Source organism: Centroberyx gerrardi, chromosome 18 (genome assembly GCF_048128805.1).
Source record: "Centroberyx gerrardi isolate f3 chromosome 18, fCenGer3.hap1.cur.20231027, whole genome shotgun sequence".
Classification (NCBI taxonomy): Eukaryota; Metazoa; Chordata; class Actinopteri; order Beryciformes; family Berycidae; genus Centroberyx; species Centroberyx gerrardi.
The window spans coordinates 28836869-28864213 of record NC_136014.1 but is presented as its reverse complement, the minus strand read 5'-3'; the positions used below and the strand labels follow the sequence as shown (position 1 = coordinate 28864213).

The following is a 27345-nucleotide window of genomic DNA, read 5'->3' as shown; positions in this document are numbered from 1 at the left end:
TACACAAGTGGCCAGTTAGTTAATTAGCTAAAGGTCAACAACTTTGTCTTTTGTTGTGTTTATTATTATTATTATTATTATTATTATTCGATTTGTCTCAACCGGATCCATCAACTCGGATATCAATAACAAATGGAACATAATTGATCCATCATTTCCTGTTCCTTCCCTGGCTCCCTGACCTGAACCGGCCTTATCTTACTGTGGATTCTGCCTCAGAACTCCTCCTGGGTTTTCTCTCCTCAGCCTGCTGCTTCTCTCGTCTCCCACACATCGCTCTCTCTTCTAACCAACTTCTGCTTCCTGTCTGACACAGGAAGTACTTCAAGTAGCCGGAGCGGACATCCAGCTGGCGGCGGCCGCCTCCTTCCTGACGATACTGCAAGATGACATCGTCCTGATCCACACACACACCTACTCCATCCTGAAGACAGTGCTGCTCAACCTGAACCACAGAGATGCAGGTATTCATCAAAACCTCCGGATGTTCAGTATCTTGGTGACAAAGTGCTGGATACCGCCTGAACTGGAAAACAATAGACAGATTCCAAATGATACACAGTTTTGTTTTTTATTTAAGCTTTATTTAACCAGGTGAGTCAGATAAGAAGATGTTCTGCAATATGAATCCTTTACACAGATTAGCACAGAATTACACAGAATTTTAGGTTTTAGGTCTGAAATCTGTTGTCCCTCTAGTCTGCAGTGAATAATGTCTTTGTCTTTCATGACTCTAACTCTCACCCGTCTCCAGCTCCATAGAGAATTAAAGGTAAAGATGAAGACAAACTGTCGGAGGCCAGGACTGATTTCTGGGCATCAGGCCACTTCCTGGTTTAGATCTGACAGCATTACCAGGTCGAGCTCACTTGAATAGAAAAGTCTAGACAAATATTCGGTCTTCTCTGCCAGGCTGCACCTCCTCAGGACATCACACATTAGTTCAGTCCTTCTCCAATACAAGAACCAAAACAGTTTTATTTCCCCTGATGTTACAGTTGAGTATCTTTTTCCCATTCACCAAGGTCTGAAAAACTAGAAAAGCCATTTACTGGATATAAACAGTTTTTGGAGAGGTGGTGAAGTGTCCTCAGCTCTACAGCAGGCTGGTTTCCAGTTTCAAGAGCCTCCACAGGGGGGAGCTGTGGGACACCACGGGGGGGGGGGCGCTGTGGGACACCACGGGGGGGGGGGGGGGGGGGGGGGGGGGGGGGGGGCGCTGTGGGACACTGGAGGGAAGAGCCTCCACAGGGGGGCGCTGTGGGACACCACGGGGGGGGGGGGGGGGCGCTGTGGGACACTGGAGGGAAGAGCCTCCACAATGTGTAGGCGGGACTAACAATATGTAGTCTACTAATATGTAATGACGGCGGCTCGTGGGCTGCGGCTCGCACCATGTGAGCGTGACGTTGTGGGTTTGAATCCCACCTGTCTCCCCCCCCCCCAGTCTTTCCTGTCTCTCTCAACTCTGAACTGTCTAATAGAGGCAAACATGCCAAAAATAAAAATCATAAAAGAAAAAAAAAAAACATGAAGCACTAACAGTACAGGTTTGGTGAAAAGACAAAGCTGCTGTAGTTTGACAGATGAAGGAGGAGGCAGAGCAGAGACCAGAGTAACGTAACATAACATTTCATTACATTACATAATATTTTCTGTGTTCTGTCCTGAAGTGGTGAGCACTGCCTGGCTGGAAACTCTGCTGTCTGCTATCAACACTTTACCAAAGGAGACGATCAAACAGGAGGTACAGAGACTGAAGGTTTCTTCTGCATTCTGATTCCTGCAAGGGGGGAATCTGACTCTGCAGTATTATTATTATTATTATTATTATGATTATTATTATTATTCTAATTATGATTATCATTATTATTATAATTATGATTATCATTATTATTATTATTATTATTAGTATTATCAGTCTCTCTCTCTACCTGTCTCCCTCTGTACCTCTCTACCTGTCTCTCTCTTTCTACCTCTCTACCTGTCTCTCTCTTTACCTGTCTCTCTCTCTACCTCTCTACCTGTCTCTCTCTCTACCTGTCTCGCTCTCAGGTCCTGAACCCTCTGGTGTATAAATCCCAGCTGACTCAGTCTGTTCAGGCTCGTCTGGCCAGCTGTAGGATTCTGGGAAAAGTCGCCTGCAAGTTTGATTCCCACATGTGAGCTGCAGTACACTCTGTACACAGTACACTATGTAGTACTATACACTATACACTATGTAGAGGTTGTGTTGTCTACTGTCTGTTATTAATCAGATTATTATTATATTATAATTATTCATAAGAAGTTGTGCTGTTTGCTGCCTGTTATGAATCAGATTATTAGCATTCTAATTATTAATGAGAGGTTCGTCTGTGTCAGAGTGAAGAAGGAGCTGCTGCCTCTGGCCCGGTCTCTCTGTCAGGATGTGGAGTACGAGGTTCGCTCCTGTATGTGCCGCCAGCTGGAGAACATTGGCAGGGGGATCGGGTAAAAATCACCAAACTGCCAAACAGCACAATAAAGAACTGCTGCAGACCTGATTTTACCAACTTGACACTGTAGAGACTAGAACCCAACATGTGTTGGATAAAGACTAGAACCCGACATGTGTCGGGTAAAGACTAGAATCCAACATGTTGTGTCGGGTCAGTAGAGACTAGAACCCGACATGTGTCGGGTAAAGACTAGAACCCAACATGTGTCGGGTAAAGACTAGAACCCAACATGTGTCGGGTAAAGACTAGAATCCAACATGTTGTGTCGGGTAAAGACTAGAACCCAACATGTTGTGTCGGGTAAAGACTAGAACCCGACATGTTGTGTCAGTAGAGACTAGAACCCAACATGTTGTGTTGGGTAAAGACTAGAACCCGACATGTTGTGTCAGTAGAGACTAGAACCCAACATGTTGTGTTGGGTAAAGACTAGAACCCAACATGTTGTGTCGGATAAAGACTAGAAACCAACATGTTCTGTCAGTAGAGACTAGAACCCAACATGTTGTGTCGGATAAAGACTAGAACCCAACATGTTGTGTCAGTAGAGACTAGAACCCAACATGTTGTCAGATAAAGACTAGAACCCAACATGTTGTGTCAGTAGAGACTAGAACCCAACATGTTGTGTCGGGTTAAGACTAGAACCCAACATGTTGTGTCAGTAGAGACTAGAACCCAACATGTTGTGTCAGTAGAGACTAGAACCCAACATGTTGTGTCGGGTTAAGACTAGAACCCAACATGTTGTGTCAGTAGAGACTAGAACTCAACATGTTGTGTCGGATAAACACTAGAACCCAACATGTTGTGTCAGTAGAGACTAGAACCCAACATGTCATGTCAGTAGAGACTAGAACCCAACATGTTGTGTCGGGTTAAGACTAGAACCCAACATGTTGTGTCAGTAGAGACTAGAACCCAACATGTTGTGTCGGATAAACACTAGAACCCAACATGTTGTGTCAGTAGAGACTAGAACCCAACATGTTGTGTTGGATAAACACTAGAACCCAACATGTTGTGTTGGATAAACACTAGAACCCAACATGTTGTGTCAGTTGAGACTAGAACCCAACATGTTGTGTCGGATAAACACTAGAACCCAACATGTTGTGTCGGGTTAAGACTAGAACCCAACATGTTGTGTCGGGTTAAGACTAGAACCCAACATGTTGTGTCGGGTTAAGACTAGAACCCATGGATGGATGATAATCATACAGGGTAAAGCTCTGTCATCTAGCTCTTTTGAGTTCCTAGATTTAGGCTTACTCAGAGGTCCCAGAGAAGACGCTCTGATGGGACAGAGGTCCCAGAGAAGACGCTCTGACGGGACAGAGGTCCCAGAGAAGATGCTCTGACGGGACAGAGGTCCCAGAGAAGACGCTCTGACGGGACAGAGGTCCCAGAGAAGACACTCTGACGGGACAGAGGTCCCAGAGAAGACGCTCTGACGGGACAGAGGTCCCAGAGAAGATGCGCTCTGACGGGACAGAGGTCCCAGAGAAGACGCTCTGACGGGACAGAGGTCCCAGAGAAGATGCGCTCTGACGGGACAGAGGTCCCAGAGAAGATGCTCTGAGTGCTGTCAGCCTGGAATCCTGCCTGGTTGTCTTTCCACCAGTCCAGTGGATTCGTATCAAGTGGTGGACGCATTTCTTGCGAGTAGCTCCACTTTGGTTTAATGGCCATTTGCGCAGTTGGACTAACCGGCTGCGAGTACGCAATTCAAACAGTCGTTAACCGTTAAGGTTAATCGACGTGATACATAACAAACAATAAATCGATCATCGATTTATGTTGGACATCCCTAATAAAGACTAGAACCCAACATGCTGTGTAGGATAAAGACTAGGACCCAACATGTTGTGTTGGATAAAGACTAGGACCCAACATGTTGTGTTGGATAAAGACTAGGACCCAACATGTTGTGTCGGGTCAGTAGAGACTAGAACCCAACATGTTGTGTCGGGTAAAGACTAGAACCCAACATGTTGTGTCGGGTAAAGACTAGGACCCAACATGTTGTGTCGGGTCAGTAGAGACTAGAACCCAACATGTTGTGTCGGGTAAAGACTAGAACCCAACATGTTGTGTCGGGTCAGTAGAGACTAGAACCCAACATGTTGTGTCGGGTAAAGACTAGAACCCAACATGTTGTGTCGGGTCAGTAGAGACTAGGACCCAACATGTTGTGTCGGGTCAGTAGAGACTAGAACCCAACATGTTGTGTCGGGTAAAGACTAGAACCCAACATGTTGTGTCGGGTCAGTAGAGACTAGGACCCAACATGTTGTGTCGGGTCAGTAGAGACTAGGACCCAACATGTTGTGTCGGGTCAGTAGAGACTAGAACCCAACATGTTGTTCCTGTTCTCCAGGTCGGAGGACTCGAAGGCCGAGGTTCTCCCTGAACTGGTGGAACTGGCTGCTGATGAGGAGAGCAGCGTTCGCCTGGCGGCGTTCGACACCATCATCAACCTGATGGAGACGATCGACAGCGGTGAGTGAATTTATTTTTTCCAGGTTTTTTTGGGGTATTTTATTTTATTTCTCCTAAATTACATGATTGTGGAAAAGGGAACCCTAAAGCTGCGTTCAGACTCCGGTCTACAGGTCTACAGAGCGGTCTGGTGTACCGAGCTCCTCCTCTGCTGGTCTCTGGCGGTTCATGTTGTCGTCACGCCGGCTGCACCGGCTGATGATGTCAGACTGTCATAGCGTTGCGTTCGTCTCGTTTTTATTTTATTTGGCAAATACTTGTTCTTCTAATTCATCAAGTAAACAATAATAGCGTAAATATAACGACCCTACACTGCCTTGATTTGTTGGCACTTCACCGCGTCATCAGAGCTGAGCTTCGGTCTGTAGCTGCTGCTTGTTGCTCTCTCTGTTTGTTTCCATTGAAAACGAATGACTTGCTGTTGCTTTGTAGCCGCAGTCTGAACGCACCATAAAGAGTCAGACTTTTCTAACCCTATTTTGGATTTTTATTATCCTAGTATCTCTTTTACTATCCTACCACTAGTAGATTACAGGTGTATAAGTTTAAAAGCAGAGTGGGGTGGGGTGGCAGAACATATTGAAATATCGCGATATTCAATAATATAAAATATCTGCCCAAGCCTATTGGAGCTGCAGCTGGATGCAGCTGAACAGAAGAGTCCAGTCTGCAGCTCGCGAGGCTCCGCCCACACACTGCTGTCTCTGCTGCCTACTCTCTGTCTGTACATTCATGCTGTCGGCCCACAGCACCGGCCCACGCTTCACATTCAGCTCTGTTCCCACATACTATCACCGCTCCAAACACTCCACATCCTCCACTTGATTCACGTCAGACTTTCAGTTTCTCTGTCACAGAATCTGAATCAGACAGACAGAGTGAACACCGAGTCCACAAGTCAAAATGTTCACAAATCAAAATCTCCACTAAAATTATTCAGATTAATACAATTAATCCAGTCCCTGCTGACCTGATATTCTCTCTCTCTGTCTCTCTCTTTCTCTCTCTCTCTCTCTCTCTCTGTCTCTCTCTCTCTCTCTCTCTCCTGGTGCTGACAGTGTGTTCAGTGTCTCTCGCCCCTCTTTATGCCACATTATGAAATCTTACACCATCTTAGCTCATTTTGTGTTAAAGCTGCATTTAGCAGTTTAGTTCATTGGTGGCTGGATTTTTACATTCAAATCTGTGTGCAGCTTTAAAGATGAATTGTTGTAATGTGTGCAGTCATTCTTCACTATTATTATTATACTATGCTATTTATGTTGATTCTGGTAAATTAATATACATGTTACTGTTGGAAATAAGCTTTAATGTCTTCTGTGTCACTGCAACGCTTTAATCTAGACTGTAAACACAGCTTCACCTCTACCTCCTCCTTCTCCTCCTCTCTCCCCTCCTCCCTCTTCTCCTCCTCCCTCTCCTCCTCTTCCTCCTCCTTCTCCCCCTCCTCCCTCTTCTCCTCCTCCTCCTCCTCCTCCCTCTCCCCCTCCTCCTCTTCCTCTTCCCCCTCCTGTTCCTCTTCCTCCTCTTCCTCCCCCTCCTCCCTCCTCCAGATGATAGAGTTCATGTCCTGGTTCCTCTCCTGATGTCGGTGTGTGAACCTTCTCAGGCTGATGAAGCCGTTGTTGCGTCTTTGTCCTTCCAGTATGGGAAACTCTGCAACGGCCTGTCAGGTCAGCACAGAGCCAATCCACATGATCTAGAGAGCAGAGTAAATGTGACGATGTGATGTAATGATGTATAAAGACATTATGAAGTGAATGTGAGTCTGTTCTGCTGCTCAGCGTCTCTGTCGGACGAGCAGCGTGCTCGGCTGCTGCAGCGCTTCAAGACGCTGTGTGTGGTCGGCCTGCAGGCTGAAGGCAGCCAGACCGACAGCAACGAATACACTCTGATCCGCTGTAACTGCTGCTTCAACCTGCCGGTACACACACACACACACACACACACACACACACACACAGCCCATAGCTTTAGGTTGTATTGTATAAATGGTTTGTTTTTCTTTCAGACGTTGAATGTAACTCTGTACCTTCTATTCTATCTGTCTGTCTATCTGTCTGTCTGTCTGTCTGTCCGCCTCTCTCCAGGCTATGATTGTGTTTGCTGACTCCGCCCACTTCCTGTCAGAACTCTATCCGTCCTTCTCCAGTCTGTGTCACGATCCAGAGGTCAGCGTCCGCCGCAGCGCCGCCGCCGGCTTCCACCAGGTCAGATAACTATTACTAAAACTACATAACCATAACTATAATGATAACTGTAACCATAACTATAACTAACTATAACTATAACCATTACTGTAACTATAACTATAACTATAACTGTGACTATAACGATAACTGTAACCATAACTATAACTGTGACTATAACTATAACTATAACTGTGACTATAACTATAACTGACTATAACTGTAACTATAACTGTGACTATAACTATAACTATAACTGTGACTATAACTATAACTGACTATAACTATAACTATAACTGTGACTATGACTATAACTATAACTGTAACTATAACTATAACTATAACTGTGACTATAACTATAACCATTACTGTAACTATAACTATAACTATAACTGTAACTATAACTATAACTGTAACTATAACTATAACTGTGACTATAACTATAACTATAACTATAACTGTGACTATAACTATAACTATGACTATAACTATAACTGTGACTATAACTATACCTGTGACTATAACTATAACTGTGACTATAACTATAACGATAACTGTGATTATAACTATAACTGACTATAACTATAACTGTGACTATAACTATAACTGTGACTATAACTATAACGATAACTGTGATTATAACTATAACTGACTATAACTATACCTGTGACTATAACTGTAACTGTGACTATAACTATAACGATAACTGTGATTATAACTATAACTGACTATAACTATAACTGTGACTATAACTATAACTGTGACTATAACTATAACTGTGACTATGACTATTACTAACTATAACGATAACTGTGACTATAACTATAACTGTGATTATAACTATAACTGACTATAACTATAACTATGACTATAACTATCAAACTCAACCTGACAACAGACAGACAACACTCAAACTCACTATCGACGCGTCCAGGGGAAGCACCCTATTTTTTCCCTAACCCTAGTCTCAGTCATCGCGGGAGAGACTTAATGCCCTTGCTGGGTCTGCATCCAATGCTACTTTCGCCGCACAGATTTCATTTCAACAAGGCTACAAACTTGGTAGTTGGTAAATAAACTCACGTGGATGCTGTATTCACTCATGTCGATGATGACCCGATGAGGCTTTACCGTCCAGGGGACGCACCGTGTTGAAAAAAAAAAAATCCACCGGCCGCGATTTTCTCACCATCTGTGCATATATCTCGCGCATATCTCCTGTTTTGTTCAGTCTCAATGAGTGACAGGAAAACGTTTTAAAATGCCACCAAAGAAAAAGATCAAACATATTGCTGGCCAACAAACTACTGCAGGTAGGGATGTACCCGAATCCGAATACGTTATTCGGGAAATCACAGATAGGCTAATGCGATGGAAACAGATATTTCTTCTACCCGAAGTTGCTCGTTATTATTCGGGGGAAAAAAATCCATGACTGACTGTCTGTGCGTCAGCCACTATGTTTCTTCAAATCGATTCATATCGTTGTGGATGGCCACAAGATAAAAATGCCCATTCTGTTTGCAACATAGGACTTTGATTTCACTAACTAGTCGTTTCATTTACTACACATTAGAGGTCTGCAACCCGACCCGAACCCGACGGGACCGAGACCGTAACGCGCTCGGTCGTGTCTTAGCTTACATTAGCTTTGTGCTTGTTAGCTTTAGGGAAGCAGGCTAACGTTACTCCTGGATAGCATGACAGAGCGAGACCACGTCAGTAGGGCAGACTGAGTAGTTGGTAGTAACCTACTCAACCTGTTGCTGTAACTCAGTCTCAGTAAAAACACAAGGAGCGCCACCCAGTGACTTAATCTGTTACTGCAACCAAACAATGTTCCAAAAGCATAGTAGGCATATTTGCGACTGTTACAACTGTATGTCGGCTCGGGTCAGGTCCGGTTGTTTTTTTTTCATGCGTGGAAAAAAGCACAATGTTTTATGCTCCTCGCTTTCTCCTGAAGCTCTGTGTCACACAGGCGCTCTCTCTCTCTCTCTCCCTCTCTCTCTCTCTCTCTCTGTCTATTCAATTCAAAGGGGCTTTATTGGCATGGGAAACATACGTTTACATTGCCAAAGCAAGTGTGAAATAAAAACAAAAAATGTACGTACAATTAAAGATATACTAGAATAAAGAAATGTGTAACCAGAGCTGTGTAACATTGCAATCAAATATATAAATAGGAGTAGGTAAAATTAACTTAAAAATACAAACAGAAAAATTGTGCTTTTGCTGTTAAAAAAAAAATATATTATTGGGGACCCACTCAATTTCCCTGGGACCCACTCAAATGACCACCTGTGGGTCCCGGGGACTCACTACATTGAAAACCTATTTACATCACTAGTATAGAACATGATGCAGTGGTCTGTACTGTGGTCTGTAGAGAATAATAGTGTGAGCCTCTGGTTGAAAAGCTGTATAGAAACTTCACCCATGTCACATGATGGTTTCTCCTCTTTTCATTGGCTCCTGTTCTTCTCCAGGTAGTGAAGCTCCTCGGTTTGAACGTCCATCTGGTCCACAAGGAGCTGCTGGTTCTGCTGCAGGACGACTCTCTGGAGGTAAAACTACTTCCTGATTATCATGACCTCCCAGCATCCCCCTCTGCGCAGAGGTCAGATACTTCCTGCAGGCTGTAGATTCACAACTAGCAGGCTCTCTTTGCCATTTAACCAGCTATGTACCATGCTAACAGTAGACTGACAGTAGACTGACAGTAGTCCTTCAGTTGTATGTTGTATGGGTGTTGTATCGGTATACAGTATGTTGTATGTTGTTTTTGAACTGACTCCCAGCTGTAAAACAAATTGACCCCTGTAGATATTAAATAAATATTACTGTCACAGGGTGAAGGAAGACAGTCTACTGGCACACGTTTTCTATTGGGGAGCAACTACACCAGACAGCAATGCCGGAGTCGGAACTAGTGTACACGATATCCTTTATTACAACATGGTTTAAAATGACAATTGTTAAAAATACTCTAGTAAAAAAACAAACAACAATAAGCTTTGCAGTGTCATGTCAATGTCCACCGGCGTCCTGAGTGGCAGGTGCAGGCGGGGACTTAGACAACCGGACCCGGAGACTTGATGCCCGACAGCTTCAGATAAAACAAACAAGGAATATTGTTAGGAAGGCCCAACCCCCACAGTCAGCTTTTTGGTTCTGTAGGGCTTAGTTGTTGACTCAGTCTCTTAGGTACTTAACGAATGTTAGGACACACTAGGTGGTTTTGGACGTGAAGAATGAACCAAAAATAAACCACTGCACACTTGGGAGTTCAACGATGGAACACTACAACCAAATAAATTCAAGCCAAAATGAAATCCACAACAACCCAAACAAAGGAAATAATAAGACCCGGTCCAAACCCACTGACAGTCCGTATTACCACGAAATGAATACTAAAACTCCAAACTTGATAAAAATATATTAAAAGAGTCAATAGGAGGGGTGATGACTATGCTGGCGCCTCTAGGTGAAGTCTGCAACACCCAATGTAAGATTGTAGACTAACGGGAGAGGTACTTAACTGGAGGAAGGGTGGAATGAGTTCCCACCCTCCCACTATCCTCCAAGACCTCCTCTCCCTCGTACACCGTGGATCAGGAATGCGGTCAGCGGCCTCGCCGGCGTTGTCGTAGCCCTCGTGTTCCTAGGCCGCGGTAACTCCTCCGGTCACAGCCGTCCCTCTCTGCCGACAGCGGTCTGTTACAACACCGCGCTCACGCCGTCTCCCGAGCTCCTCCGACACGGTGGGAACCTCAGCTTCACGGTGCCTCCAGCGCACCTCCTCCGACGGCACGTCCTGCCTAAATGGGAAGACGAGGAAAGAACCCCCAAACCACCCACACCTGTGTGTCAATCAACCACGTGCCGAAAGAGGGGAAAGGGGCGTGTCGATCAATTACTCCTCACACACTCGTCACCCTGTGACATTACTGTACCACTGTATACTTAATACATAAATGTGTTTCCAAATATTTAATCAAAACAACAGAAAAAAAGTGTTTTAAACCATTAGATATTGTCTGCAGGCTGTCAGAACTGAAGCTGTTGTGTTGTTCAGGTGTTGGATGCCTTGATGAATCACCTGCAGGAAACTCTGGAGGCCATGACATCCAGAGGCGAGGGCCCGGCGCCGGACAACAAGGTACAGACCGACCCGAACCCTGGCTCCTGTAGCGCTCAGTTAGCTACAACAATTTATAGGAGAAATAACGTCCATATATTCACAAAGACAAATAGAGAATGAAATACTATAAAATACTATTAAATACATAATACTGTAGTGCAAAGTGACGCAACAACATACCTAACTCTGGTTCCTGTAGCGCTCAGTTAGCTACAGCTTAACAACAATTTATAGGAGAAATAAAGTAATATATATGTCATCCAAATCATAACATTACATTACCAGTGTTGTAGTCCTGAGGTAAAAATGAATTCAACCAAACATCTGTGATAGGAGGAGAGCAGGTGAAAACCACAGTGACACACTCAACCCTGTAACTCTTTTTCTTTCTTTCTTTCTTTCTTTCTTTCTTTCCTGGTTCCCTCCCTGTGTTCCTCTGGTTCTTCTCTGTTCTTCAGCTGATGTTTCCTGAGCTTCTGGCTGCTCTGCTGTTTGCTGAGCAGAAGGTTGGATCTTCTCTGCGTTGGAGGCTGCATGAGAAGCTGCTGCAGCGCTACAGCTGCCTGGCCAGACTGCTGCCTGGAGACCTGCTGCACCAGACCTTCTCCCAGCGCATCTTCATCATCCTCACCACCAACGTCAGCCTCACGCACGCACGCACGCGCACGCACACACACACACACACACACACACACACAGGTTAACAGACCAGTAACATCCCGTCTTGTTGTGCTGTTGCAGAAGGTTCTGCCGGTGAAGAAGGAGGCGGCTCGGACGTTCTGCATGTTCCTGCGCTACAACCGCAAACAGGAACAGCGGCAGGAGATGATGGACCGGCTGATCCAGGGTCAGCCCACTCTGTTCCTGTACTTTGGGATGTTCGTCATAATGTTCTTACAGCGGTGTAACAACACAATGTTACTTCAAACATGATGTACTAAACTAAGTACAAAGGTGCTCCAGCACCTGACAGCAGCAGTGCTGATGTTCTGTTTCCGTTCTTTCTGTACTGAATGAATGTTCTGTCGTCTCACTGAACACTGAGGTGACATCAGCTACATTATCAACAGAGCAAACACCACAGAGGGATGATAGACCAGAAACTACCACAACACACAGTAACAACTACTTCCAACTTGACTTGTTGTTTTCCGAAACCCCACCACCTCTTTGTTGTGATTGGTCGGTCCAGGTCATGTGGTCTCTGCCTAAAAAGAAGCCAGGCGCAGCATCTTTTCCCTGCGGCGGCAGTGTGAAAAGAGTCAAATAGTGTGAACACGACCGACGCTTTCTAAAAGAAGACATTAACGCAGCATCTTCCTCTGTTTTATCTGCTGTGCTGGTTCCAGATCTGGCTCAGGGTCGAAGCTACTGGAACCGCCTGCGCTTCCTGGATGTTTGTGAAATGGCCAGCGAGCTTTTCTCCAGAAAATACTTCAACAAACACTTCCTGATCCCAGCGCTGGACCTGGTCCACGACCCCGTCGCCAACGTCAGGTAACTCAGTGGTACTCTAAGTACTACAGTACTATGTTTGGTCCGGTACTACAGTACTACTCTGTCTGCTCCAGTACTAAGTACTCTGGTCTTGTACTGTGTTAACTGCAGTACTATTTGAACGATATTGACTCTTGATTATTAGTGTCACTTTAATCCATTGAGCAGCATTGATTAGTATTGTAGTGTGCCCACTGATCAGTAAGATGCCTGTTGTCTGTCTGTTGTCAGGTATAAGTTGTCTGTTGTCTGTCTGTTGTCAGGTATAAGTTGTGCCTGTTGCTGCCCAGGCTGCGCTCCTCCATCCGCCTCCCTGCTGATAAGCAGCTGCTGCAGCAGCTCGACTTCTGCGTGCAGAAACTCCTCTGCAAGGAGAAAGACAAGGATGTCGTGGCTACCATCCGCAAGGTAACATCTAGTACAAATACTACAGCTAATACTAATACTAATATTAATAGTGGTAGTAACACTAGTACAAGTCCAGAAACTCCTGTGCAGGAGTAGAGAAGGACTAGGTATTGGTGGCAACCATCGACAAGGTAACATCTAGCACTAACCCTAGTACTAGTTCTACCAACTGTACGATGTATCACTAACACTAGTACTGATACTACCACTGCGTCCACAAAGACGAGGATGTGGTGGCTTTCATGCTTAAGGTAACATCTATCTCCATACATATGCTAATATTAGCACAATCTATCCCAAATACTGAAAGGAGTTCTAACACTTACAGTCTCAAAGGGCTTCACAACGCCCACATTATGAAAACAATAGATGAAAATTACCCACCCAACCTTAGACCCTCAACGAGAACAAGGAAAAACTCCCACAAAAACCTCATTAAGAACCAACATGGAAACCTTAGCAAGTAGCAAGGACTCAGGCAGGAATCCTCAGGCTGCAGCCGGTGCTGAGCAGTCACAAACTCCTCTGTCAGCCCTCAGCACACCAAGCCTATATGATCAAACCCCTATTTGTATTATTTTTGTATATTGTATATACAGTATATGTGTATATATATATTTTGTATATATCTACCTTCTGGAGCTTACCTATAAGATACTAAAGACATACGGGGTAAATTTACTGTTATAATTAGAAACAAAAAACTAAACAGGCAACACTTCAGCTGCAAGCGATGCCAACTTTAGCATGCCACATCCTAAGAAAAATATCCCATCTCCTTTGTTTTCACTGTAAATACACTGTAAATGGCTATAATAGTATATAGCCATTCATCAACAGGTGGAGCACTTGTGTCACAATTTACAACCTTAGGGTTAGAGTAGTTAGCTTTGCCAGCTGAGTGACATACAGGGAAATAAATACCAAGGTCTGCACTTGGGTGTCATCATGTGGATAGGGCTTTGCATCTGTCAGTAACTAGGAATCACTAGTACTAACACTATTACAATGTATCACTAACACCAGTACCATGTGCTAGTGCCACCACTGGTACCGAAACCGAAACAGGACGGACAAACCCCGTCTTTATTGGTGCACACGGCGGCTGGCACACACACAATGAAATGAATCAATGAAATTTGTTCTCTGCATTTTTCCCATCTTGGCCCGTCCTTCCTCTGCGGGGCAGGCCAGGAGCGGCGGGCGGCTTCATACAGCGCCCGGGGACCGACTTCTTAACGTTCATCGCTGGTCAGGCGACGATCTTCTTGCATGTTTTTAGTGGGGGTTCTTATCAATGTTATCTGGAGGAAACCCCAAGTGAGCACGGGGAGAACATGCAAACTCCACACAGAAAGGCCCTTTTTACGAGATAACCCACCTGGGCACGAGGCACCGAAGGCATGGGGGGAACACGCCCCCAGTGCCAACAGCGACGGGAATCGAACCCACGACCTTCTTGCTGTGAGGCGACAGCGCTACCACTGTGCCACCGTGCCACCAAGGTGTACCATGTACACCACCATCCATCCATACCATCCATCCATTTTCAGGCTGCTCATCTGGGTCAGGTGGGGGAACATCCTTACCAGGAGCCCAAACCTCCTCAACTGGCTCCTCTCCATGTAGAGGAGCTACAGCATGACACTGAGTTCCTCCCAGATCTCTGACCTCTTCATCCTGTCATGGACAGTGAGGCCAGACACATTTCAGCCGCTTGTATCCGTGATCTCATTCTGCGTCCAGAGTTTGTGACCATAGGTGAGGGTCGGAATGAAGATCAGTCGGAAATTTAAGAACTTTTCTTTGTGACTCAGCTCTCTTTTCACCACCATGGTCCAATACAACGGCCACACTACTGCAACCACTGCACCTAACCAGCAGTCAACCTCACCATCCCTTTTACCCTCACTGGTGAATCAGAACGAAGATACCAGAACTTCTCCCCTTGGGGCAGTTGAATAGGACAGGCCTTCATTTTCCAGAAAAGAACCATGGTCTCAGATTTGTGGGTGCTGGCATCCAGAACTGCTCCAATCCACATTGGAAATCACGGCCTGGTGAAGCCAAAAGGACATCATCTGTAAACAGCACAGATGCCAACCTAACATCACCAAACGGAGCATCTCCAGACCTAAGCTGTGCCTTAATATCCTGTTTCTGAATACTGAAAACTATATTCCCGCAGCACCTCCCATACTTTGGGGAGCAGAGTCATAGGCATTTTCCAAATCCAGAAAACACCAGAGACAGAATTAACAAACTCCCATGATTCCTTAGTTCAGTCAGAGACACTTACGTCAAAGGAGATTGGACCATTATAGCACTAATGATTATACAGTTGTATTTGGCGGAAAAAGGCTCTGCTCTTGAGGATGCTCCCCACTGAATCCAAGCAGCATGCGAGAGATTCTGCGGGGAGCGCAATAAACCCCCCAAGGCATAGTAGACATATCATTAATAATATGAACCAACATAAAAGATAGAGATAGCTTGCACAAGCATCCTGGGAGCAGATAATACAGGAGGAGGTTGGGGTGGTGGAAGGAATTTGCATTGACTTGGGTCAACAGCAGCAGTGGCATGGATGAACGGCAGTGTGAGCTGGCAGATTATAAAGACCGCTTCATGTTGTTTGAATGTGATTGGTGATGAGAGTCAGCTTGGATTGGACAACTGATAGCCAATCAGCTGATAGCGTGCACGACTTCAGTGTTCTGCCTGAACTAACGCGATGCTTCATTTATCTTGGTAAAAAGTTGATCCACTGTTCTGTGACGAATCTGAGGTTAAACCATCGTCTGGAGTCTCCTTTCCAGCAGCTTGACAGAGGTTTTCCCAGCAGGCTGAGAAACCCGCCAGTCCTTTTTTAAAGATGGAGACCATCACTCCTGTCTGACAATACAAAGACTCTGTTCCTGAAATTTGCAACATATTGAAGAGACGAGTCTACTTCGACAGCCCAACATCATCACCTCAGGAGGATCTGGTCCAGCTCTGGTTCCTCACCACTGAGGAGCTGTCTAACCACCTCAGTGACCTCTGACCTCTCAGAGCCTCCAGAGTCTTCAGCTCTGTCTCCTGAACAGAGGGACAGTCTGTCAGTTTTGGAGTTCCTTTAAGTCCTTCCACCTTCTGACAATGTCCCCAGTTGTGGTCAGTGTTTCACCGCCCCTGCTGACAACAGAACCTCCTGAGTCACTAGATCGTTTTACACAATGTCTTTTTATACCCAAAAGTCTCCAGAGCCTCTCTGAACCAGCAGCTGCAGCTTTGTTGGCCTGACAATACTTTGGCTCAATCAGAAGTCCCCCATGCTAAACAGGTGCAGGAGGACTCCTTTTTCTGCTTGACAGCCAGCGGGTTCTTGGGTTCCCTTCATGACAGGCACCAAGCACGTTTTGACCACATCTCCTTGCAGCGTTTCCACAACAGAGGTTTTGACCAGGTTACGTTCTGACTCCATGTACCCAACCTCCTCTGGAATACAAGAGAAGAGAATGATTCCAAGATGGTTCCAGCAAACCCTCGCTACACGTTTGGGTTTACCAGGTCTATCCAGTAGCCCATTTGATCCAACTCTCCACCAGTGATCAGTTTTCAGCTCAGCTCCTCTCTTCAGCTGAGTGTCCAGAACTTTTGGCCTCTTGTCTGACGAAACCACTACAAAGTTGATCATCAACCTTTGATCCAAGGTGCTCTGGTACCATGTTCTCTTGCATGTACACTTGCGTACATGCACCTCCTTCTGTTCGAGCTGGCTCAGGTTCAGATCAGGGAGGCTGTTCCTCTCAGTCTTGCCCCTCCAGGTTTCCCAGTTGTTGCCAGTGTGAGTCTGAATTCTCCTAGTAGGCTTATGGAGTCGGTGGGTGGAGTCATGCAGGACTAGCCTGTTATTTCAGCCTTTAACTTGTTTTTCAAATAAAGCATAATATAATTTTGAAACAAAGGGTTGATTTTTGGTCAAGGATCAGTTGATTTTCAATGTAAGGGAGCAGATTAGCATTTCTCCACAGACTTACAATGGACAAGTATTCATTGGTACTTAATATTCACTTAGGTGGTAATATAATCACCATATATAGATATTGATATACATCTATCAGACATAAAAATTACCAATACATTGATGTTTTAATGTTTTTCAGACAGTGCTGGAACTGGACAAACTGGACATCACCGAGCCTGTAAGCAGCTTGAACAACATATTATATATATTATATATATCTATTAGATATATATATATCTATACTGTGTGTATAGATATATATACACTGTATATATATTAGAAACAGACTGTTGTTGAATAAATCACTGTTCAGTATTTTTACATTGACAGCTGCATTTCTGTAACCAACATGTACCTCTATCTAGTATTTTGTGTCTGTTGGCAGTATCACAAAAGGCAGGAGAGGGATTTACTGGACCAGAAGAGGGAGAAGGAGGAGACTCTGCTGCTGGAGATGGTGAGGAGCTAAACCAGCGCAGTTGGAACTGGGTGGGATTAGGAGGAATACATTATCAGCAGGTGTGGCAGGGGCTGGAGCATCATGACCAATCAAATCACCTCTTTTCCTTCCCTTTAAAAGCAGTGCACTCTGCACCACGGCACTTTGGTGATGGAGAGAACAGTCTGGAACCTCAGAAGCTTCTCCCAGCAGGAAACTGATGTCTTTGTGTGGGAGGAGCAGAATTGCCACGAGCAAATATACAGCAGCTGAAATTAAATTAGCTTGGGAGGACGAAACACATCTGGTTACCGTGTTGCTCTGGTCCAGTGATATTAGGCAAAGAGCCTAAGAAGTTGGTGGTGAACTGCAGGGACAGTTTGGCTGTGGGAAGGGGGGAAGGGGGGAAGGGGGGGGCATCCAGCAAGCCAGCCACCCACCAACCAAAATAACACAGAACAGATCAGACTTTTGACCTGGTCTGAGCATGCAGGCGGTGCAAATCCTGGTCCTCCTTGACACCAACATTGCACTGTGCTGCTTGATCGTTACCCCATGGCGCTTGGCGGGCTTTGTGTGGAGCCCCGCCATGCGCCATTCATTCATTTCCTTTATTTTACCAGGTAGGTTATTGAGAACACATTCTCTTTTACGATAACGACCTGGCCAAAAAGACACAGAGGAGGACACAGAGGCCATGGGGTAACATGGGCTAACGCCATGCACCATAAAGAAAATAAATCCCTCCATCTGAAGTCAAAACCACTTCCTGGTTTCGGTCATTTTAATAAGATCTCTGTCCTCAGGAGCAGCTGGAGCGCCAGCAGAGCGAAGGGAAACTGAACTCTGAGAAACTCACCGAGAGAAAACGTGAGTATGAGGAAAGACCCGCCCCTACTGCAGGTTTTGTTGTGCTAAGAAATATTTCAAAATGCATTTATAGTGATGGTTTTGTGTTAGATTTGTGAATTTTTTTGATCTAGTATAAGAGAATATCCAAGGAATGAATGTGAAAAAAAAGTAAAAGTCTTGTTTCATTTGGGCTAACTCGTCTTACTGGACAAAGTTTGTGAACCAGTTTCCATTCCTGCTGTAGTCCGGTCTGTAGACTGTCTTGGTTTGACAGGAAGGGACAGTAAGAGCAGTCTGTCTGGAGCCAAGTCCATGTCTGGGTCTTCATCTGGAGCCGCCCTGTCCTCCTCCTCCTCCTCCTCCTCCTCCGGTAAGACAGAAGTGTGTATGTGCGACCTTCTTTATAGAATCAGCACTTTTCAAAATAAAAGTTCTGTATCCTGGACAATTAGAATTGTTAATGGAAAAGGTTCAGTATTGTGAAGCAGACTATCTCCCATGATTCTCTGCATCTCATCTCAAGTGTCACAGGTTATCACACGCACCGACACAACAGACAGAACCTGAGACTGACTGGGAACGGCTGTGCTTTCAGACAGACTTTCATTTAAAACTCTGGCCAGTCTGTCACTGCTGGCTGTCTGACTGGTTGTACTGGTTGTACTGACTGACTGGGTTTACTGGCTGACTGGACTGACTATTCTGTCTGCCTGTTGCTCTGCTGAGACGAACTGATGGTCTCAGACTGCTTGTTTCCTGCAAAAGTTTAGATTTATTCTCACTGACCTGAGAGAATCAATTTCTGATTTAAGGAAAGCATTAAATCTCTGTGTTGTAGAACCTTGTTGTCTTCAAAGAGAATGATGATAATGATGATGATGATGATGATGATGATGATGATGATGACGATGATGATCGCTCTTCACTGTGCAGGTAAGGAGATGAGGAAGGCCAAACTGTCGCGGAGCCGCTCTCTCAGCAGTCAGCCCACAACGTCCAAACCGTCCAACTCAGACAGACCTCTGTGAGCTTCACCTTATTATCAACGAGAATATTAACAAATACAGAAGGAACGGTATATTAACACTGGTTCTGTGTTCCAGGAAGGTTAAAGAGTCAGGCAGCGCTACTGGACCAGGAAAGGCCTCCATGTTGCCTAGCAACGGTAACCACTGGTTACATTCATCTGCTCTTCTGTCATAATGAGTTTAAGCATTAATCATCCACAGTAAGTCCAGCACCATGTGACTCCCTGTGTCTTCCAGATGACTCACTGCGGACGGCCCACTTCACCATGGCAACGCTGTCTCCGACCCCCTCCACCTCCTCCATGCCCGTCCTGATCCGCAGCAACACCACCAGCCTCCTGGACAGAACCAGTGCCACCCTGGACCACCGGACTAGTACCACCCTTGACAGAACCAGTACCACAATGGACAGAACCGGTACCCTGGACCATAGAACCGGTACCCTGGACCATAGAACCGGTACCTTGGACCACAGAACCGGTACCCTGGACCATAGAACCAGTACCCTGAACCACCGGACCAGTACCTTGGACCACAGAACCAGCACCCTGGACCAGCGCAGTAAAACGATAGACCAGCGCAGCAGCGGGGCGAAGGACAGCCAGTCCAGAAAGCTCTCCATGTGGGTTCCAGTTTCAGCTGAGAGGTTCTGCTGTGAAAAGTAGAGCTAGTAGAGACAGACAGGCAGCAGCTAGATGGGTTCAACAGAGAGGGACTATAAAGGATGACACGGATAGTGACATTTTTGTATCGATATAATCAATATCGTAAAACTTGACCATGTTCATACCATAAATGGGAAGGATTCAATGCCCCCCCTCTGAAACAGCAGTTAGACCGTCATGGGACACTAAAACTCTCCACTGAAACCCAGACTAATGAAGTTCCTTTAGTGTCAGCAGCTCTTTAAGGCAGGAAGACTCATTTGCAACTCAAAGCTCTGGGTGATAATCTAGGAATCTAGGAAGTCCATATATGTTGTGTGCAAAATGTCTTAAGACCGGATCGACTTTGCAGGAGAAATAACTAAAAATTGTTTTGCATAAAATTTAAAGTAGTGGAAAAAGCTTCAGCCAGACAGACAACCAGTAGGTGCAATGGATTCATCTGAGGAACTTTTTCTTTTTGTTTCATTACTCACCCCCCCCCCCCCACACACACACACACAGCTGATGAGTTCATCTTCTACTTTGCTCAGAAGGTGGAGGACATCAGCTGTTCCTACATGACATGTCATGTAAATGTAAAGCATGTAGCGTGTTTAGTGGTTCAGGGCCATGATTCAGATTCTCCTGAAACTTCACTGACGTCACAAAGCTTAAAGAGAAGAGATGCTCCAAACAAACAGAGTTATCAGAGTTGAAAAAAGAGGTTGCGCTTCAACAGTGGGATTCTCAGTAGAGTGCTAAACCCAAAATCCAGAGCATGTTCCAAAAAATATGAAAAGGTAGCACATCTCAAATTTCCAAGTCAAGGAGGACAAAATACTAACATTTCACTTATTTGTTTGGCTCACATCACAATAGAAAAACGCTTACGTGTTTCGGCACAGAGCCTTCTTCAGAGCGAGTGGTCAGAGTGTTTATGAGACTGAGAAGGTAGAGGACATCATGTGTTCTGAATCTTTCAGAGAAGTCACACAAAGCTTGTTTTTTTCCACCTACAAGTAACACAGTTTATGGAAATATGGAAGAGAAAGACAGGACAGATGCGCTGCCGTTTCATACATTTTTCATACACTTATTTGAATAATGCCTTTGTCTTTTTTAGTTTAGTTGTACTACAACAGTGTTAATGTTTTTATTATTATTATTATTTATCAGTAGTGTGTGTATTTTGTAGTTGTATTAGTAGAGAGATCCTGAATCAGACCGAACCGGACCAGCTGTTTGTCAGCAGACTGAGATACGGAGCAGGTCGTTTCCCACAGGAGACTAAATCAAACCAAGAGTCTCAGTTTATCACTTTAAAGACCAAAATCACCTGATATGTGATATGTCTGCTTACCCAGAAGGCAACACGGTTCTACTGCTGAAGTCACTGCTGAGTCAGAGCAATTTACTAACCTGGTTTAGCTCTGGTTTAGGGTTTAGTCCTGGTTTAGCCCTGGGTTAGCCCTGGTTTAGTCCTGGTTTAGTCCTGGTTTAGTCCTGGGTTAGCCCTGGTTTAGTCCTGGTTTAGTCCTGGGTTAGTCCTGGTTTAGTCCTGGTTAGGGTTTAGCTCTAGTTTCTCTAAATAAGAGAAAAACTCTTAGACCAATAGAATCAGATCCATTGCAGCAGATCCATCGGTTCTCAAAGTGAAGTCTTTGTGAAGTATTTGAATATCGACTGTCAGGCTGAACCTGGGCCTTGTTGGAGCTTTTCTTTCTCCATAATGATAATGAACTGCACCAAGTCAGTCCAGCGTTTATCTATTGATGACATTAGAGATGCATGACATCAGCTGATCTGGATCTGAGTGATTGATCCTAACCTTCCTCTCTGTCTCCTGTTTACAGAAACAGGAAGTCCAACTCTTTCAGTGCGCAGTCAGGAAGAGAGTGATGTCATCATACCTCCACAGGCCATCAGCCAATCAGAAGTCAGGGTTTGGGTTCCTGCTCCCAACATGGTTTCCATCCATTTAATCAGCAACTCTGCTTCACAAGTTAAAGGACAATTAAGAGAATAAAAGCTTCGCTGGCTGGCGAGGAGGACGATGATGAAGACATGAACTCCCACAATGCCACAGGACACAGGCCATCCATCTGCCTTACAGACAGTTCATTGAAAAAAAGAGAGCAATTCCACTCAGACATTTGAGTCTGTATTTTATTTGTATTTACTGGGCTAATTTTATTTACTGTATTATAACATGCTTTGCAGAAGTCTGTTTTACATTTTCAAAAACTGTCTAAAAGAAGCACTATGTATTTTTATGATGATCACAGTCCATCACCTGATTGGTTCAGTAAATTCTCCGTCCCGCCTCTCAGACTGTGTTGTGGGTTAGTGTTTCACCTGCCGCAGGTATACTGACGTGCGATTGGCCGGGGGAGAGAGGCCGCGGGTCAGGTGAGTTTATTTGCGGGAGGGGTCGACCACGCGGCTCATGAACAGAACGCTGCCGCTGCTCTCCTGATAGATGAGGAAGAGGAAGGGCCGGTTAATGGTGAGTCGAGGAGGAAGGCTGGAGAGGATGTTGACTCCGCCCCCTTCTGCTGCCGAGCTGCTGCTCTCGTCCACTGAGACGACGGCTTTATGGAAAACCTGCAGACACAAACATCAGGCTGTAGGGCAGATTCTGACTCCTTCCTCTGACTCCTTTCCTCTCTCCTCTCCTCTCCTCTCCTCCTCTCTTCACCATTTACCTCATAAAACTGAAGATTGTCATTTACAAATCAAGAGCCAAACTGAAACAATCAGCAGTGTAATTACATTCACTTCTAATATGGATTTTATCCAGTTAAAGTGTAATGAGATAAAAACTAAAACTAAAGCTGAGAGAACTGAAGCACAGAAGGCCTGGTTAATTAATTTGGTTAAACACTATTAGTTATGTTATTACATTTAAACACTATTAGCTATAATAAGTTGTCATGGTTAAACATTATTAGCTATAATAAGTTCTTACATTTAAACACTATTAGCTATAGTAAGTATCACACTGACCTGGGTGAGTTTGAGGCCTTTGTCTCCTGAGATGTTGGTCAGGTCGGCTCCGTCCTGAAAAGCCTCTGAGATGTCCAGAGCCTGCAGGACGTCCCGCAGGGAGTAGGAGCGCTCCAGCAGGAGGCGGGGCAGCTGCACCTCCAGCTTCCTGCGATACAAACACTTCATCAGGATCACTGGCATCAGTTTGTTGTTAATTAACCACAAAAGGAAAAGTTCCTGAACTGGCTTTAGTGAACTGAGCCTGTTGGCGTTCTTCTTTTAAACAAACATCAGCTTGTGGTTCGTAGATCCGTCGGTTTCGGTGCAGGATGCTAAAGAACCGTGACAACATCGTTCATCTGTTGTCAGAAAGAAACTTACGTCTTCTTCAGCTGTCTGGTCCAGGCCTGGAGGCGCTCGCCGGTGATTTCCTCTTCGATGGAGGTGACGTCGACGTTTTCGTCAGGCAGCAGGACCAACATGGCGGCGCCGTCCGTCATCGGCAGCTTCAAGACTCCCAGTTTGAGCGAGCTGTCGTACGCCAGGAAGTACTTATCAGATCTGAACATCATGGGGACCTGGACGATGTGGTATTTGTCCACATAGAAACGCTCATCTTGGGTGAAGCTAGCATTGAAGGCGAGAGCAAACTGGCCTGGAGAGAAAAGAGAGAGAATATATTTAATTACTGAAGAAACTCAGAGACAGGCTCCGCCCCTGCAGCTCGGTGCGGCTGTAGAAACTGATCAATCGATCGATCAGGTCGTGACATAAAATCCTGCTCACTCTGATAGAAGACGGCGGTGGTGAGCAGCAACTGGGTCTGGCTGTCCAGTGAGCCCACCAGGTCTTTGACCTGATCTCCGGTCTGGTCCTGGGCCCAGCGGTTGATGGTGTCCCGGGCCTCCTGCGGGCTGCTGTATGCCAGATTCTGGCTGTTCCCCCCATACTTGGTCTCAATCAGGTCCAGATAGGCTGCAGACACCTGGAAGCTCTGTGAGGGCAGAACGGCGACGCCCTGCCTCAGAGGGGACGTCCCGGTCTGGGTGACGCTGCTCTTCAGACTCTGGAAAAGATCTGGGACATGGTGGAGCAAGTTCAACTTCAAGTTCACTTTATTTGTAAAGCACACTTAAAAACAACAAGTGTCGACCGAGGTGCTGCACAAGAGCTGACAAAAAAACCCACATGCAAATCATACAGAAACAAGGGCTGCAGAAAAGAGGTGGTTTGCGATTTAACAGGCCAGTAGAAGGGTCAAATCTAGTTCTGGGGGGTGGAGCGTTCCCCAGTGGGACGGCTTCAGGTCAGTCCACCTGAGAGACCTGCAGGAAACTGAAGGAGATTGGAAATATAAGACGGGGCCAGACCATTAAGGGCCTTAAAAACGACTAATAAAACCTTAAAATGGATTCTCTTTTTGGTGCCGGTGAGAAACCTTGCAGCAGCATTGTGGACCGGCTGCAGGCGGGACAGGAAGACTGACTGACCCCAGGATACAGGGAGTTACAACAATCGTGGCGAGGAAATGAAGGCATGAATGAATATTTGTAGGTCGTGAAAAGAGAGGAAGGACTCGACTTTAGATAAGGTTCTGAGGTTCTGAAGAACCTGGATCTGACTACTAAGTTGATCTGTTCATCAAAGATCAGGTCTGAGTTATGGTACAGAGTCCAGGTCAGTTATGGTACAAACAGAGTCCAGGTCAGTTATGGTACAAACAGAGTCCAGGTCAGTTATGGTACAGAGTCCAGGTCAGTTATGGTACAAACAGAGTCCAGGTCAGTTATGGTACAGAGTCCAAGTCAGTTATGGTACAGAGTCCAGGTCAGTTATGGTACACACAGAGTCCAGGTCAGTTATGGTACACACAGAGTCCAGGTCAGTTATGGTACAAACAGAGTCCAGGTCAGTTATGGTACAGAGTCCAGGTCAGTTATGGTACACACAGAGTCCAGGTCAGTTATGGTACACACAGAGTTCAGGTCAGTTATGGTAAGTTATGGTACACACACAGTCCAGGTCAGTTATGGTACACACAGAGTCCAGGTCAGTTATGGTACAAACAGAGTCCAGGTCAGTTATGGTACACACAGAGTCCAGGTCAGTTATGGTACAAACAGAGTCCAGGTCAGTTATGGTACAGAGTCCAGGTCAGTTATGGTACACACAGAGTCCAGGTCAGTTATGGTACAGAGTCCAGGTCAGTTATGGTACACACAGAGTCCAGGTCAGTTATGGTACACACAGAGTCCAGGTCAGTTATGGTACACACAGAGTCCAGAGGGCCAAATAGTACGAACTCCGACTCGCTCTCATTGAGTTGCAGGAAGTTACAACCATCCAGCATTTAATGTCTTCCAGACAATCCTGAGGAGGTCTAAGGAGCACAGATCATTGGGTTTTAGAGGGAGGCAGAGCCGGGTGTCATCAGCATAACAGCAGAATGAAATATGGTACTTGCTTATGATTTGACCAAGAGGAAGCATATAGAGGGAGAAAAGGATGGGGCCCAAAATGGAGCCTTGAGGGACTCCACAGGGAGTTTAGCTGAGGAGGAAGTAATGCCCATGTTTACTGAAAATGTTCTGTTGGTAAGAGAAGAGGAAAACCAATCTAGAGCTGTGGCGTTAATATGACCACATGCTGAAGGCGATGTGATGTTTCTGATTGTCAGCCACGTATTAATTTCCAAGCCTGAACCATCACATCCTCTGTCTCAGACCGTGACCTCTGACCTACCTGGGACCCTCTGGGGGTCCAGCGAAGCCAGACCGAGGCCCTGCAGGATTTGTTGGCGAGTTGACCCGTCGGCGCCGCTCATCAGCGCAGCCAGACCCGTGGACAGGGTGAAGGGAGACAGCAAGATGTTGTCGTCGGTTCGACTGGCGACGGCGCGGTAAAGCCGGGCGGCGAAGTCAGCGTTCCTGTTGCTGAGGTCTTGGATTTGGGCGTCGACTTCCTGAGCGGCAGCCGGATGCAGAACCAGGAACAGCAGACCGCCGAGGGCGAGACGGACCGGACCAATCATGATCCTGCTTCTCTGCTCAACGGGAGACAGAGTAACACACCGCTTCAGATGTAACAGGGTTCTGTTAACTTATCATTAACTTGTGTCCCAATAATGTCTCAGAACAGAGATAATATATTGATCTGCTGCATGATGATCAAATGAAAGAGCATCACAAAGTCAAACATGCTAATATCATGACAAGCTAACACAACACGTTTAGGCTTTGTTCACTTATGGTTCAGAAGGAATCTATTATTCGCCCCGCCCCTCTGGGTGGCTCTAGTGCCACAATACTGTACTCTGATTGGCTGATAGTACCAGCCGCCATATTAAGTGCTACTAACCTGCTTCATTGGACAGTTTACCAGTCCAGCTGCGATAAATGGAGCCAATGAGATCAATATCATCAATACAAGACTGATCAGATTCCTCCAAACTGTTCAATATCATCAATGCAAGTCATTGCAGACCGGACCAGTGGTCGGCCATCTTGTCTCGCCACGCCCTCGGACCTCCTGATGACGTCATGCTACAGTAGCTCTGACCAGCCTTCTGAAATATTTTTGATTTCTAGTCACATTTTGACTTTTCTACACATTCTCTTCAATAAGGCTTTTACTTTGAAAGGTCTGATCAGTGTTATTTTGACCCTGGACCTCCACAGCAGTCTGAGGACCTGAAGGAGACCAGGAGCTGATCTGTCTGCTCGCTGCTCAGCTTCAGTGTTTGGTGTTTGTCTCGTGGCTGCCCATCCCTGCTGTATGCAGATCAATACAGATCAATAAACTGTCTCTCCGCACAGCAACAGATAAATTAACAGATTATCTGATGAACGGCTACTGGACCGTTTTCTGTATAATAATAACATCTGTAGCGGTTCAGTCCTGATCAGGTTAAATCGATCAGTTTGTATATTTTCCTCCCAGTGAACCGATCTGGTGATGGAACAGCAGCTTCTCCTCCGTGCTGCTGTAAACAACAACAACAACCACAAACACAACAACCACAAACACAACAACAACAACAACAAAGACGCGTCTCACCTTCAGAACAGGGAGCTGCTGTCTGCTGGATTATCTTTTCTCTTTATTTCGGGTTTCTCGCGCTCTGATGCTTCACTGCAGGTTTTAGGAATCTGCGCATCACCGT

The 27345-nt window shown here is 45.5% G+C and overlaps 2 protein-coding genes across 2 annotated transcripts in view; one reads left to right on the top strand and one right to left on the bottom strand.

The window, feature by feature from the left end:
* The window catches only part of ppp4r4 (protein phosphatase 4, regulatory subunit 4), a 25462-nt gene extending 3105 nt beyond the window's left edge, over positions 1 to 22357 (top strand). The window contains exons 4-25 of the mRNA XM_078289791.1: positions 317 to 464; positions 1674 to 1747; positions 2056 to 2162; positions 2365 to 2472; positions 4861 to 4982; positions 6536 to 6655; positions 6767 to 6906; positions 7073 to 7192; positions 9661 to 9738; positions 11250 to 11333; positions 11774 to 11953; positions 12057 to 12162; positions 12665 to 12812; positions 13076 to 13220; positions 17369 to 17407; positions 17615 to 17686; positions 18475 to 18538; positions 18795 to 18890; positions 19454 to 19544; positions 19624 to 19685; positions 19786 to 20170; positions 22049 to 22357. Coding sequence (XP_078145917.1) covers positions 317 to 464; positions 1674 to 1747; positions 2056 to 2162; positions 2365 to 2472; positions 4861 to 4982; positions 6536 to 6655; positions 6767 to 6906; positions 7073 to 7192; positions 9661 to 9738; positions 11250 to 11333; positions 11774 to 11953; positions 12057 to 12162; positions 12665 to 12812; positions 13076 to 13220; positions 17369 to 17407; positions 17615 to 17686; positions 18475 to 18538; positions 18795 to 18890; positions 19454 to 19544; positions 19624 to 19685; positions 19786 to 20170; positions 22049 to 22094 — 2535 coding nt within the window. The 3' untranslated portion in view covers positions 22095 to 22357. The remainder of the gene's footprint in view (positions 1 to 316; positions 465 to 1673; positions 1748 to 2055; positions 2163 to 2364; positions 2473 to 4860; positions 4983 to 6535; positions 6656 to 6766; positions 6907 to 7072; positions 7193 to 9660; positions 9739 to 11249; positions 11334 to 11773; positions 11954 to 12056; positions 12163 to 12664; positions 12813 to 13075; positions 13221 to 17368; positions 17408 to 17614; positions 17687 to 18474; positions 18539 to 18794; positions 18891 to 19453; positions 19545 to 19623; positions 19686 to 19785; positions 20171 to 22048) is intronic.
* On the bottom strand, positions 22346 to 27345 carry serpina10a (serpin peptidase inhibitor, clade A (alpha-1 antiproteinase, antitrypsin), member 10a). The gene is made up of 6 exons (XM_071902969.1): positions 27240 to 27345; positions 25926 to 26226; positions 23970 to 24260; positions 23565 to 23838; positions 23202 to 23349; positions 22346 to 22799 (listed from the first exon to the last, which is right to left on the bottom strand). Exons 2-6 carry the CDS (start codon positions 26212 to 26214, stop codon positions 22611 to 22613), a joined length of 1191 nt encoding a protein of 396 aa, XP_071759070.1. The 5' UTR covers positions 26215 to 26226; positions 27240 to 27345; the 3' UTR covers positions 22346 to 22610.

Bases quoted from the DNA above. Each gene is read 5' to 3' on its own strand.
- serpina10a (XM_071902969.1), bottom strand. From the start codon at position 26,214: ATGATTGGTCCGGTCCGTCTCGCCCTCGGCGGTCTGCTGTTCCTGGTT. The intron at 24,261-25,925 runs GTAGGTCAGAGG...ACCATGTCCCAG, and splicing joins GGACCCCCAGAGGGTCCCAG to ATCTTTTCCAGAGTCTGAAG. The intron at 23,839-23,969 runs GTGAGCAGGATT...TTTTCTCTCCAG, and splicing joins CACCGCCGTCTTCTATCAGA to GCCAGTTTGCTCTCGCCTTC.